Raw genomic sequence first — 15,175 nt, 5'->3', positions numbered from 1 at the left:
GAAAACGATGAATTATTTTCAAAATAATGTGTATTCTGACTTCCTGTAAACCACCATCCACTGCACATACAGCTGCAGGTTTTTTTGGCCGGATAGCTCCATGAACTTTGCTCGTTTGCAAAACCAGCTCACTTCCTGTAAGATTGGATCAGTTTTGCACCTTCTAACAAGGTTTTCTTGCACGATTTTCCCTACGTTTATCTCCATCCTTCTACCTATCAACTCCAAACTGCTTCCCTGAGTTTCCATGCATCCACCGAGTTTTCCCCCAAAGGAACAGTGTGCTCAGTGTCCCGCTACACATTCCATGTTGCGATTGTTTCGGTCCCTTCTGAGCCGAGCTCTTTGTTCCACATTCTTGCTACAGTACGGACATTTTACGACTTTCTTCCGACGACTTTCGTCGTTCCGTCCCCCAATTAAGGTCAGATTTGTGGAGTCAGCAGTCAGTGCAGGTCCTGTCAACAGCTCCACCCAGGGGGTGTGGTGAGAGGGGTCCAGAGGATCGTCAAATCCAGGCCAGGAGGTTCGGTGACCTGCAGCTCTCAGATGTGTGCCCGGTTCAACACACCTCAATCAAATGGCTGAACTACCTCCTCACCATGCATTCAAGTTCTCCAGAGTCTGGCTAATGGCCTCATTACTTGGCTCAGGTGTGTTGAAAGTGGAGGCACATCTGAAACCTGCAGGACTCCGACCCTCCAGGTCCAGATTTGAGGGTCCCTGCCATAAAGGCCTGGGCTTTAAATTAATGGTGGGACTCGATTCAGACTTTCTATTGAGTCAGTAGGACGGTCTGTAGTTAATTAATAGAAGTATAAGTCAACAAAATAAGCAACATTTTCAGTTAGAAGACCTTTTGTTTCTGCTAGGTTATTGAACAAACACACATGAGCTGAACAATAACGATATTTATTGTTTTTAATGTTATTCAGGTTATTCACCAATCAGATTGGAGGAAAGTGATGTTATACCTACTCATCTTTCGATTAGTTCAGAAACCCTAGATCATTCATAGAACCTATTTAGAACTCTGGACGCTAACATTAGCATCGGGGACGTCTGTGCTAGTTGCTACATGTTTAGCGCTGAGATTCTAGTTTAAGGTAAGATAAACCTTTTTTAGTCCCACAGTGGAAAATTTAACCTGTACAGCAAAAACGAGACATCAATAAGAAAGAAGAACATAAATTAATAACATACAAAACAGTACAGTATACAAAAAACACCGTACACCATAAAGCTAAGCTATAAAGATAGTCTCGATTAGCTTTGCTGATAGGCTAACTCCTTTTAGCACAATAGTTTTCTCCAGCGTCCAATAAGATCTTTTTTTTTTTTTTTTTTTTAGCAAAAATTAGCCGCCTGTGGGACGAGAGACATCCATTGTTGCTGGCGGATGTCGCTTGTGCGTTGGATTTATGGACGTACCAGAAACACGTGAATTTAAAGGTTCCAGTTAGAACCATTTGCATGAAAAACAAAACATTTATATATATTTTTCCTTGTGAAAAATTGTTGAAAACTAATTGTCGTTTTCCTTCGACTTCGCGATCATGCGTCACTTTGTCTTGCTCTGTCACAGGAAATCCCAATAAAATACATTGGAAAGCACGTTTGTATCGTGACAAAGTGTGAAAATGTTTGGAAGACCAGTTCTGATGTGCCTGTGTGGGGTGAGAGTGTGACCATCCCAGACCAGAAATATCTTCTGCCATGCGTGACGTTTGTTTTCTTCTAACACACACATGTGGGTCTTGCTTGTGGCTGAATGTATAATTTTTGCCTCTCTCTTGTGTGTGTGTGTGTGTGTGTGTGTGTGTGTGTGTGTGTGTGTGTGTGTGTGTGTGTGTGTGTGTGTGTGTGTGTGTGTTAAACAGGGTGGTGCAGCCCTTCGAAGGCTATAACAAAAGGCCCAAATGAGAGTCTTGTCCATGTTTCAGGAGTGAGTGATGACTTTGGCAGAGGCTCTGCAGATAAAACACTTTCAACTGAGCTCAGGGCCAGAACTAAAAGCAAACAGCTGTGCTCCTCTCCCTCTCTCTCTCTCTTTTCCCTCACTTATTTCCAGCCGTACGCTGCCATTCTTCTTTTCCTTTCCCTTCCCTCTTACTTCTTCTACCCCTCCGCTCACTTTATTTACCTCTGAGTTTCTCTCTCGACAAGCCGCCACGTTAGTTAGCCTCGCTCTACTCTATACCGTCATCGCTAATTTCTTTGTCCTTTCAGTTCTTCCTTCTTTTGTTATTTTTCTCCACACCAAGGTACTAACTGAACTCTTATGTTTTTGTAAAACTAACACTAACAATACTTACTTTTTTTTTTATATTACTCTCGGCTTTTTTTCTCTCCTCTCGTCTTCCTGCTGTTTAATGGGTGGAACTCCCCACAGTACCAAAACCTTGTGCACAACATCATCAAATATTATGGCCACGCTTAATTGAAACTACGTAGCGTGTGACTGCATGTGGGATATTTTATGTTGGCCTTGTTGAATATTTTAAGTGGACAGGAGAAACGGCGGACTGGATTTTTATTTTTTGCAGTCGGTATTGTGGCAACGCAGCTCGACGTTTAGGGGGGTTTTTCTCAGCAGAGAGAAACAAACTCTTGACGCCTTTCAAGGGTTTCAAAAGCAGGCGTCATAAGAACCAGACCGACCGTGAACTGACCTCAGTGAGGTGACGAGGCCAACGTCAGAGCGCCGATAACTTTACGTCAAATGTTAACACCGGAAGCGTCAGAAACAGGCATACAAAACGGAGACGAAAATAGTTTCGGTAATGGTGATATATTGAAATATTTCAAGAAAAAAAAAAAAACCCAAATAAATCATTTCGGATTCACCCGTCTTTATTTCAAGCCAAACCTAAACATAATTACGTGTTTTAGTTGGGTTGTTCACGCTGCGGTTCTCGTTGTTTTGTGTTTTTTTTTCGTGCAGGTACGTGTACCACAGCTCCAAGTGGATGGTGGCGGGAAACGCGGACTCCCCGGTGCCGCCGCGGGTTTACATCCATCCGGACTCTCTGGCTTCAGGAGACACCTGGATGAGGCAGGTGGTCAGCTTCGACAAGCTCAAGCTCACCAACAACGAGCTGGACGACCAGGGACACGTAAGGAAACGTCTTTATTTATTTAGTTTTTTTTTTAAGCCCCCACGTCACCCGGTGCGCAGTGTTGCATCATTCATGCAGTTTGAGTGCATGAAAGATGAATACATTCATCTTTTGTTGCATAAGCATAATCTAAAAAAAATAATGAATAAAAAAAATATTTATTTGAGAATTTTTCTTTTGTAAAAAATGTTTTTATAAAACATATTAACAATTCATAGTTTTGTTAGGTTTTGAATTTCTTTTCGTTTTGTGGAAATTTTTTTTTTTTACTGTAACTTCAACGTAATTGAAACAGTTTTTAATGTATAATTTACTTTTTCAAGTTAGTCAAATTTCTAGTAAGTCCAGACAGCAATTCTATTAAATTCAAATTTAAAAATACTTTATTGATCCCAAAGGGAATTTCGGTGTTACTGCTACTCATATTAATTAAAAATTATTCAAAGAGTTGCTGTAGTTAGTGATGGCTGTGGGCAGGAAGGGACTTCTGCAGCAGTCTGTGTTGCGGGCAATTTGAAGACGCTGTTTTTCCATGGGAGTCTCATTGAGATGCTTGTCTGGGTTGACCATCATTGTCTTGTTTTATAGTACTATTATTATAATAACTCAGGATTTCCTATTTCCTCAATTATTTTATTTCCTGTTCAAAAAGGAAAACACAAGAGAATATTTAAGTCAGGCTTATGTGTCATAAAATAGGTAAAACAAAAAAGAAAGAGCTGAAAATGGGTTGGAAGGCTTAGAAATGTCCAGAAAGCCATATTTCATTTCATTACCAAAACATAAAATGAAGCTAAACTCACTTTCTGACAGCTGTGGCGAATGTTTTGCAGTGTGACTGTACTAAAGGCTTTTTATCTCCTCCAGAATAAAAAAGCTGTGAAGCTCAGGCCTAAAATGGTCTGATTCTGGTTTTTTCTACATTTTCTGCCTCTCTGTGGCTCTACGTCAGACCACAGCGTCCCGCTTCACCCGACAGACTTTTGCACTTCAATGTTCAAGCTGTGATTTTCATTTTCGTTCCCTTTTGAGTCTCACATGGTGCCGGAGCTGGGTTAGCCATCCTTGGATGGAAACGTTTCTCTTTTTTTTTTGATGCATTTGCATGAAAGGAAACTTGAAAGGGAATATCTTCGTAAACCCGATGCGTTCATGACTCACGCGGCCGTGAGACTTGCTCAAAATCGATTTTCTCTCTTCTGTGCCACACGCCGCCCTCCCACGCTCTTTTCTCTTTTTTGAAGTCCGCGTCTTGTACGGGAAACATATTAGAAGTCTGGAATTTGAACCAGTGTGCTGAATTTAATACATAATATTTATTCCCTTCAAGCAGCACAAGGATTTTGTTATAAAACGGTTCGGGTAAAGGCACATAATGACTGAAGTTGATTTGTATTTCACTCAAGCAGCGACGCAGCTAGAACTCAAAGTCTCACCGCAATACGCCTGATTTACTGCCTCGCTCGCAGGCAGCCAGTTACAAAGGTAGTCAGCTGAAGTGAGTTTCTTAGTGGTTCTTGGCCGCTCTGAATGGATAATGTGGGTTTAAAGGTGCAATATTTAACCGTATTGCACCAAGTAAAATCATCAGCTCTTTGATTTACTGCCCTCCGTGTATCTAATCAGGCAAAGCGACTCAAACGGCTCCGTTACCGAAGACAATCGGGACCCTGTTTGCATTTTGCGCCGACCAGGATCCTCGGTGATCTGGTTGCCAAGAGAACAGCACCAGACGCGACTGATCAGTCCACATTCACAGGCAGTGCGTCTGCTACAGCTGGATCTACATCAGGTTCTCAGAATGCAATGAGTGCAAATGAGTCCTGGACTGGATTAGAGAACCAGATACCAACCCGACGTGACTGCACTCATTCTGTGGAGTTAGAGACAGGGGGGATTCTTCTTCTTCTCTTGAATTAAAAATAAAAGCATTTATCCATCCCTGAGAATAAACTGAAGGAACAAACGGCCCAGTCAAAGTGCAGTTCGCGCCTGATTTTATGACTTTCAGGAATTAAAAACATGGGGACTTATCCACATTTTTATTTAAGTTCTCCTCTATTTGTGTTGTCATCCATGCTATTTGGCTGAATCGGTGATGTAAAGTAAGAGTGTTTGCACTGATTAGACCTCAGTCACCTACTAGCCCACATTAACTGATCAATATGACTGGAATGTATTGGAATCAATTGCATTGATCTGAGCTGAATTTAGATGGAAATGGTTTGAATATGAACTGGAACTGTTTGTCTTCTGGTTTGCCCTCAGATTAAAAATGCTTTCAATTGTCGCTTTATGAATTAACTTTAGGTAAAGGTAATCAAATTGTGCGTGCTACGTTGTTTCTGACTGAGCTGTGAACTTCTCCAGTTAACACTGGGGGAAGGCAGAGGAGCGAATGTTTTTCACAGATTATGCATCTTGTACTATTGTGTCACAACATGGTGACAGTTTTAACAAATATGTAAACTTATATATATATAAGTTACATCCTGTAGCTTTAGAGCATGTCCACAAGTGGTCATATAATTCTAAGTCAACTTAATCAAAAAATAGGTCATATAGGTCATGCTTTCAGTTTCACTTTGAGATTCAAGTATCCAGAATCCTGAGGTGAGTGAAGCATTTGCATGGCATAGTGTCAAATTTTGTTAGGCGATTGCCAGGATGTTTGAGTCGTCATGGTGTTTATTTTGTGGTGGGTGTGTGCCATGTACTGCAGCTTATGTCAAAAGTAATCAAAATAATATTGATCTAGTCTGTTGGTATACATTTCATTCTATGTCTTCTTACATAAATCGAATGATGTTTTTGAGTAATTATCTTTTTAAAATGGAATTACTGAAAACTAATCATGTCATCGCGTCATATTTTACAAGTTGTATCTAGAAAATCAATCAAACATGTGGTGTCACATTCATTTCAAAATATTTTGCATTACAAAACTCTGTTATAAAAATAGTCTCCCTCATGTAAAGCCTGTTGTACATCTGCAGTCTGTGGTTAAATCTTTAAATTTTATCACACAATCCCAAACTAGAGGAGATGTTTCTTGACAATTTGCCAGCCAGGACATAAATAATCCCCTTTCTAAAACAGAAAAAAAAAGACTCCGCTTCTGTTGGCATGTCGGATGATTCATGACACTTACTTTATGCTGCCTGTTTCTCATGATACCGACTTTTCAAGAAACCCGCAATTCACAAAGAAAAGTCAAACAAGGAGCGGTGGGACTTCCCACACAGGGAGCTTCCAAATTCATTTCCTTTAGCCCTTAAACACCCACCGGGAAAAACACAGAGTTTGAACGGAACAGCAGGAGAGGAAAAAAAAAAAGACACACTTCCAACCAGCGACCATATGTTATTACATATGTCACCGCCGAGCTGATGTGATCATCTGCAGGGCCCCGACGGAGCCGGGACCTTCCGGGAACACATAAAACTGGATGCTGCCATTTTGTGCAGCGCTGGAAATGTCTCCCTCTTGGCGCCATCCGAACGTCGTGTGTAATTGCAGTTCCCACTGAGACGATGGCTAACATGTAGCCGTAGCGTCCATAAACGTGACATCTCTTTGCTGCTTTCCCTTCTGTCGTGTTAGACATGTTGTATCTGATTTTGATCAAATCAACCCACCCAAAAAAAAGGAACAAGTAAATATCAGTAGTCTTTGGTGTTCCAATAGAAGTGGACCTAAACCACACAAGCAGGTGGCTAAGATGCTTACAGAAACGGCATCAAGATTTAAAAGAAGCCAAAGCTAAATTGCTACGCTAAAGATTCTAGCAAAACAAATGCAGCTCAACTTTTGTTTGGTATATTTCCTCTCAGTAATTCACAATTTAGATTACAAAAGAATTTCAATGGAAACAAAGGAAGGATAATGTGAAACAGGAGGAAATAAATTCAATAAAAATAGCTCCATTCTGATTGTTGTGACTTCTAGCACAGAGAGCAACAATGAGCATTTGCAAACGAGCATCCATGTAATCATTTTTAATCATCTCTGTGTGTGTGTGTGTGTATATATATATATATATATATATATATATATATATATATATATACTCTTGTATGTGGTGCTCCATGTCTTAAAGGCAAAGACATCGTCAATGGCTATGCTAACTAGCCTTAGTATTCACACCAGGCTTTGTGCGAATGCTAACGGGCTCTGGGAGGGTAGTTTAAGATGAAGGATCTCATGTTTAAAGCAGGAGTTCTTAACGTTGATTAGAACAATAAAATAGTTTGTATAAAAAAAAAAAGCCTTTAGTGTGAGAGTCACCAAAGTTTCTGGAGAAGCGCTTAGTCACTGTTTGTCATCTGAATGTGGTACTGGACGTAAAGTCTGCCACGGTTTCTAAAATTTCATAAAGATTTTAAAAAGTTTTGTTTTTGTCTAAATAAAAATGAATAATAATCTGCTTGGCAGCGTTGCTGATACTTTGGAAGATTGTGACTGTATGGTAATAAAATTTAGCGGGGAACCACAAATTAAGCCTTCATTTCAAAAAATGAACTGTACAAAACATCTTGTTATAATTTAGTCATACAATAAACCATAAGGAAAAAAAAAAAAGAAAGTTTTGTGCAACGCCGAAGTGGATTAAGTGTGTGTAAAATGGCCAGAGGTAAAAATGTCATAAATGTTTATCTACAACTAGAAAAATTAAAATGACTTCTTACAGTGACAATGGTGCACCAAATAAAAACAACACAGCCTAAACAGGCAGGAGATTTTTGATGTTTATCATTTGTCTACAAGAAGACGACGCAGTCCCTGAATGCACCGCTCGCCCTCCTGTTGCTCTCTCTATCGCGTACTTCCTGCGTCTCTGCTGTATGGGAAAATCTAATAAAACTCTGAAGCAGGCAAGACTATAACCCAAATCTTTTGTATTTTTTTTTTTCATTTTTCCTTTTGTTGCTTTCTTTTGTTCTTTATGGTTAATGATGCGTTGCATTGTAACATATCTGGGCTGTTGTGTGAGACTGTGTAAAACTGCACAGTAAATATTTCTGAAAGTCCGCTTTGAACATCTGCCCGTCGTGGCCCACCTCCCCTCCCCGCCGCCCCGAAAATCATGTAATTGGCCAGAAAGCGACGCAACTTTCTTTCTGTTCCTCTGCAGTTATGAAATGCGGGGCATGCTCTGTTCTTTCCTTTCGCGACTGGCCCCCCGCTCTGAGCCTTTGCCCGTCTCCGCTGAACTCAAGCCGGTTCATCTGCACTCTGTGATTTATTCATCCGGTCGCCGATCTTTTAAGGTCATCATTAAGCTGCTTTTGACGCCGACCAGTGATATGAACAACGCGCGGTTGTCGATTCACCCTCTCCTCCCCCGCTGGTGCTCCTCGGAGGCGACTGAAGGGGATTATCTCCGCCGAAAATGAAAACATCTCTTCTTAACTTAATTTAATTTGAACAACTGTCAGCCTTTTGTCCCCTGGCTGCTCCCTGAGTCATTTGTTTCGAGTTAAGAGGCCGGGTCATCTGCGTTTAATTCGTGTCACCTCATTTAATAAACTGCTTTCTAGTTTTGACCTGCCTTTTTGTCTTTGAAAATGGCTTTTTCTCCTTGAGAAAAAACGAATGTTGCTAGGAGACAGATGTCTAAACACTTAAGTTACATAGTGCCGATTCACAACAAATGACGTCTCGAGGCACTTTACAAAAAATACATAACTTCATATATTAAAATTTATCCTAATTTTTGAACAGTACACAACTGATATTGATAAAATCTCTAGATCAGAGCGACGTTATGCTTTATTAATTACTTTACATTATATTTATAAATCCTAATTCCACTTTCTGAAACATTTGCAGCTTCTTTTTTTTTTTACGTTTGACCAAAGTAGTTAACTTTTTTTTTCTTTTTTTCCAGTTTCTATATCATTTATTTTACATTGGATGTTGTACTCTCAATTTCACTGACTGAACAAATGAAAGTTGTGTTGTATGTCAGCTTGTGAAGCTGCTGGTATATCCAAATGTGCTGCACTGGTGCAGAATTATTAAATAAATTTGTAATTCAGTATATTCGTGTCTGTGTTTAAAAAAAACAAAAAACATTTTAAGTCATTCAGTGATGTTTTCTGTATCGGTCTCGGCCGATACTGAACCTCAGATATTGATATCGGTATCGGAAGTGAAAAAAAAGATACAACTCAAATAATATTCCTTTTTATTTTCCCACATTTTGTGACGTTACAGACACAATCTTCTATGTATTTTATTGGGATTTTTTTTTTGTCAACTGCAAAAGTGATGGTTGACTAAAACGATGCTCAAGAACAAATATGCACATTAGTTCTCACCCTCTTTCTATGGATACTTCTGAAAATAAATAAATGAATAAAACATGTGCAGTCAATTGCATTTAGAGCTCATCTAATCAGTAATTTGAGGTTCAAATAAATCCTGTGAGCTTTGTTAAGAGAACATTAGGGAACATCATTATGACACATGGAGAACGTGGTGGAGACGAGACAAAAGATTAATTTCTTTGGCCTACGCAGAGAACACAATGTACTGCGAAAAACTGACACAGTACATCAACCGGAGCTACACGCCGTCCTCTGAGTCAAACATGGCAGTCGCAGCATCATGCTTTCTTTTGTCTCGTACTTGGGGAAGCTGGTCACAGTTGATAGGAAGATGGATGGAGCTAAAAGCATAACAATACTTTAGAAAATTAGTTAAAGACGACACTTTCCATCAGGATGAGAGCCCAAAAACTAGAGAGCCAGACGATTACTGCACACAAAAAGGCAGCGTTGACTTGAAAACACAGCAGAAACTGACTTCTTTTTTCTTACCCCTTCCAGTATCTGTTGTAGTAACAATGCTGAGCTAATTGGCTGCAAAGATTTAGAATTTATGATGCGGGGTTTGAAAAATGGTGAAAACGAGCCGAACCACCTGAGGTCTTTTCATGTCTGTCTTTTCCATCCTGAGTTTTCAAACGGCCGTTTCAGCGCAACCATGTCTTCCCCCGGTGAGAAACCAGAGTCCAGACATGGAGTCAGGAGATATTTCTTTCTTTCTTTGGGTGGGAGGCGGGGGGGATAACAATTTGTGCGACGTCTACTGAGCTGGGTAAAAAGACACCGCAGCTCCTCCCACAGCGTTCTGATTGACGGCTGATCCAAGAGCAGAGCGTGGCGGAAAGGACCGCAAAAAAAAAAAACGAGGATGGTAGATTAAAGCGTGCACCAGTCTTAATTTCTGCTTGTGTGTGTGTGTGATTGGGGGTCTGGAGGTGTTGTGTTTTTCATATTCAGAGGTGTTTCCTCTCGCCCCTGCGGCCCCGCCGCTTTGAAATGACCCCCTCTCGTTGCGGCAGGATGAGGGAAGAACTGGGGGTGTTTGGCTCTGGGGAGGTTTTCTCACCCTCGGATTAATCAGGAGCAGACCGGGGGCCCCGAGGCGAGGCTGAGGCCGACACGGTCTGACGCCTCCGCTCTGCTGTGAAATAATCCTCCAGTGAGATTCACGACGGCGTGAAGTTTTAGCCACGAACAGCCAGCCGACTCTGGGAGGAATGCGTGGAAAAGAAACGAGGACTTCATCGCTGCAGAAGAACCAAATGTCACCAAATGTTTGTTTTTTTTTGTTTAAGTGCAAATATCTCAATACACTTGGAATAAAACAAAAGTATTTTGCAAGTAACTTTTCAGAGAGACATAGGAGCTTGTTTTAAGTGAATAATTCCTTAATATTGATGAAAATGTACAGATTATTTCACTTACAGCAAGACATCTTAATAAACGGCAAGTGGAAGTAGTATGTTTTTATCTAAATTAAGGAATTATTCACTTAAAACAATAAATATTAGTTTTACCAAGAAGATGTTTGTACTAGAAACTAGAAAAAAAGTACTTTGTTTTTTTTTCAGTGTAAATTTCAGAAACGTTGACAAACTATTAGCCTTATATTTTAGATTAATAAAAACCAATTATAATATCAAAGAAAACTGCCCAGAGCAAAAAAAAAGAGTCAGTTTTCAAATGATAATTTCATTAAGTTATCCTGTTCACATGAAAAGTAAAAGCCTCCAAAAGTAAATAATGAACAAATGGAAACATAAATCCGCTCTTTTTTTTTGCAAAGCTGTTGTAATTTAACCTTATTGGAGGATTCTCGAGCCTGAACTGCAGGTTTCAGATCTTGTCACAGCGTTAGACTCGACCTTAAGACCTTCTCCATCAAAGTAGGCCACGAACTTTGCCACTTCATCACCATGTTTGACTGGAAATATGCTTAGATGTTAATTTTCTAAAATGTTGTTTTCATTCAGAGAAAGCCCAGGAATCTGGCGTTGACCATGAACCTGATCTTAGTTTAGGGTAAATACGGCACATTGTGACCCAAAGACATGTCCAGGACTAGACGACCGATTGTCCCAACAGGATTCTGAAAGGTCACTTTTTAGCAGACTTGATTTTTGCAACAGCGTTTTCACTGGACTATCAAGAAAAAAAACAAATACTTTAAATGCTGCTGCGAGACTCCTTACAAAAACGAAAGCCGATCCGAGTACCAGTCGGGTTCTGAGGTCCTGACGCTGTAAACCCAACAGAGTTTAGAACCTCACTAATGGGTCTCTCACCTTCAAAAGCCTGGACTAGGTGTCTGATCCGATCGTCTTCGGCGCTATAAACCATTAAGAGTGCTAAAATCATCTGAATCAATCCTACCAACCTCTCCAAGAGTCAGAACAAAGCATGCTGATGCAGCCTTCAGGCTTTTAAGCACCAAAAATTTGGAATAAGCTCCCTGTACTCTGCAGGAATGCTCCTGCCCTGAGCTCTTCTAAAACAAGGTTAAAAACCTTTTTATTTGCTGTTGCCTACTCTAAACCAAGTTTCCCCTCCACCCCTCTAAACTTCATTTTAAATCTGTCGTATTAGCGTCAAAGAAAAGCATTTTGATTTTGCCTTGGGCCGAAAGGTGTTGCATAAGTAACCTTGCCTTGCCGTACTCCAGATGTAATAGGATGTCTCATAAATCCACAGAATATTTTTTCCAGGAGTCTTGAGGATCATCAAGATGTCTTTTCCCCCCTTCTTTTTGTTTTGCAGTGGTTTTGATCTCCATGGATGCCATTTTTGCTCATTCTCTTTCATACTGTTTAATCATGAACTTTGACCTTAGCAGAGCGTAGATATACCTGCAGGTTGTTGATGGTTTTTATGACCTCTTTAGAGTCATCGGCGCGCTCCAGAAGTAACTTTGGTTGGTTTTCTCCTCCTCCGTTTGGGGATGACGGCTCGTACTCTGGTTCTTAGACGTAACTTTGTAGCCCTCGCTGGGCCGCGTTTCCATGACAAAATGGGCGCAAATATTCCACTTATGTCGAAAAAACATAGTCTTGCAATTGTGGTGTTTCCCGTTAAATAAGAAGCACAATTAAAATCACGTGTGAATACGTTTCTTCTCCTACCACTTCCTGTCGTCTTCTTCGTGGTTTGCGGCAGTAGTAACATCCGGTTGTTGATCATGTGACTCACGTGATGGAAAAAGTGGCTCCATCTCAGTTTTGGGAAATAAACCAAATTACAGTAAAAAAAAAAAACATCATCCAAACAAAACTTTTTTTGAAATATTTGAGTTATTTCAAAATTGGCGAGTTTCCATTGGACAATTGGTTCCACTTTACAATAAAACTCCTCTTTTAGATGGGTAATAAATAGGTCATAGATATGTTATTAATTCATCTGAATTTAGAAATCATAAATAACTGCCTCTCATGCATAAAGAAGGAGAAGGAGACTATATGCTAAAAAGCAGATTTGGCTCACTATTTGGCCAAAAAAAAAAAATCCCAGTATATTTTGTCTTCTTCTCACCCTTAATTAATGCATAATAAAGAGTTATTCATGATTTATAAAGTGTTGAGATGAATTAATAACATATCTATAAACTATTTATTAACCAGCTGTAATCGGAGCCTTATTGTAAAGTGGCACCAAGCGAAGCTATTTTTGAAATGTCAAATTGCGCAATCATAATCAGTTTCTGATCTGCTAATTTTTTTTAGATGTGGCCTTGATTATTCATTTACTTTTTTTTCCTGTTGGTGATTTCCAGCCTACTTCCTGTTGTCGGATTGGTTCTGTTCAAGTATCAAACAAACAAATCTTCTGGAATTGATTAATCAATAAATTTGATAAAACACACTTCGTGAGGCGACGACTTTGTCTGATTTTGATGTTTCTTTGTATATTTGAAGCTTTTAAATGTGACAAAAGTGAACAAAGTTTTTAGGAAGCTGCATTGCATCATTCCTGCTAACATGGAAAACACTCCCAGCTGTAAATCCCCTCAGTTTATTTCTTTATATTTTACATATTTACTTACAGATCATCCTTCACTCCATGCACAAGTACCAGCCTCGGGTTCACATCATCAGGAAGGACTTCAGCAGTGAGCTGTCTGCTAACAAACCAGTGCCGAGCGGGGAGGGAGTTAAAACTTTCAGCTTCTCCGAAACCGTCTTCACGACCGTCACCGCCTACCAGAACCAGCAGGTAAGCAGCGCCATTTTGTTTCTCCCTCTCTCTCTTAGGACATTTGATATTAACCTGGCATATTTTATGAATTAGTAAAAAAGTTATGTGTTCACAAAGGGGGGATTTACTCCTCAGCTTTATGGATTCTTTTATTTTTGGTCGTACATCTAATAAGATGTGGCATCGTACTAGAAAAAAAATCCTTTTGTGTGAGTTAATTTTGAGCTTCATCAATTTCAGAATACGTTGTCCTGTCTGCCGTTTTGACAGATCACCAGACTAAAGATTGATCGCAACCCCTTTGCCAAAGGATTCCGGGACTCGGGCCGAAACAGGTACAGAATAAATCCTGTCGGGAGTGCTTTGTTTAACTCCTTGCATCTGTTTCCATCCATCAACTTAACCTATTCATTATTTCAAAGGTTTTAACGTTATGTTCCGAAAAAATATGTATAATCTTCGCTTCTCAGCCAGAGGAGAGCTCTTGTGAGGAATGCGTCCGGTTAGGAAAACCTGCCTTTTATTCCCGACAAAAAGACGTTTTCTTAAATCTCACCACAAAGTTCTGTTCTTAACCACATCTTGTGTTCTTGCGCTGCCCTCCAAATAGACGAGATCCACAGCAAATGAAACAACAGTGGGAACAAAAGAATCACTGGCTTTCTCCAAAGAACGCTGTGTGATCGCTACCAACATTTTTCAACTTGTTATTGTCAGTAACATGTGTAGTCAGTCACTAGATAATAGATTTTCAGGCACTTTTTTTTCCTTCCTCTTTTTTTATGGCAAGAGGTTTCACAACACCGTGACGACTTACTGATATTAATCAGAATTGCTTTTTTAATCAAAGCAGATGGAAGCATGTGTGCAGTGACCTCATTGTGACCTTATGTACTACTTGTTGTAGCGCTTACCAACGAGTTTTCCAGCCATATAGCGCCATTTTATAGTATGATATAGTATCTACATTATCTTCAGTTGTAATAAAATTGCAAAAATATAATATAAAATAAAATATATGTGTCAAATATGACTTAAAAGTAATTTAACAACTTTAAATTGGGTCTCTCTCTCTTTAAGAAGCTGCTGCTCTTTCTGAAACTCCGCCTTCAGGAAGTCATCACAACATGGCTCCTCTATTAACTGTTTAGCAACATTTTTACCAGCGTTTCACAAAGTAGCTCCTATAATGAGCTCAGCTGATGCTCAGTTCCACCAGGTGTTTGCTAATTGCTGCTGGATAGTCTGAAGGAGCTGAGTGTGGGAGTCACAGGGAAGGGATACATTTTTGAAACTCAGAAACTTGGAAACTGCAGCTCCAAGGAGGAGCTTTGTCCTTGAAGGCGGAGCTAAATCCAACCAGGCGTTTTGTAACAGCTGCATGGTTGCCATGGAGATTAAAGGGTCTTTCAAACATACATGAAATAATCAAAGCAACACTTTAACTATATTTATCATGAGGGAATTACATTATAACAAGATGTAAAGAGGTTGATTTTTCATAATACTGCCTCATACAAGGGATTAGATTGGGGA

The 15,175-nt window shown here is 39.8% G+C and overlaps 1 protein-coding gene across 1 annotated transcript in view; it reads left to right on the top strand.

Moving 5' to 3' along the window:
- The window catches only part of tbx15 (T-box transcription factor 15), a 54,745-nt gene that overhangs the window by 25,362 nt on the left and 14,208 nt on the right, over positions 1-15,175 (top strand). Inside the window, exons 4-6 of the mRNA XM_081600044.1 lie at positions 2,945-3,116; positions 13,490-13,657; positions 13,910-13,974. Coding sequence (XP_081456170.1) covers positions 2,945-3,116; positions 13,490-13,657; positions 13,910-13,974 — 405 coding nt within the window. The remainder of the gene's footprint in view (positions 1-2,944; positions 3,117-13,489; positions 13,658-13,909; positions 13,975-15,175) is intronic.

The sequence above is a fragment of the Poecilia reticulata genome, chromosome 2 (assembly GCF_904066995.2).
Source record: "Poecilia reticulata chromosome 2, P_reticulata-male-v2, whole genome shotgun sequence".
Classification (NCBI taxonomy): Eukaryota; Metazoa; Chordata; class Actinopteri; order Cyprinodontiformes; family Poeciliidae; genus Poecilia; species Poecilia reticulata.
Note: the sequence above shows the minus strand (reverse complement) of the source record. Positions and strands in the feature narration are given on the sequence as shown.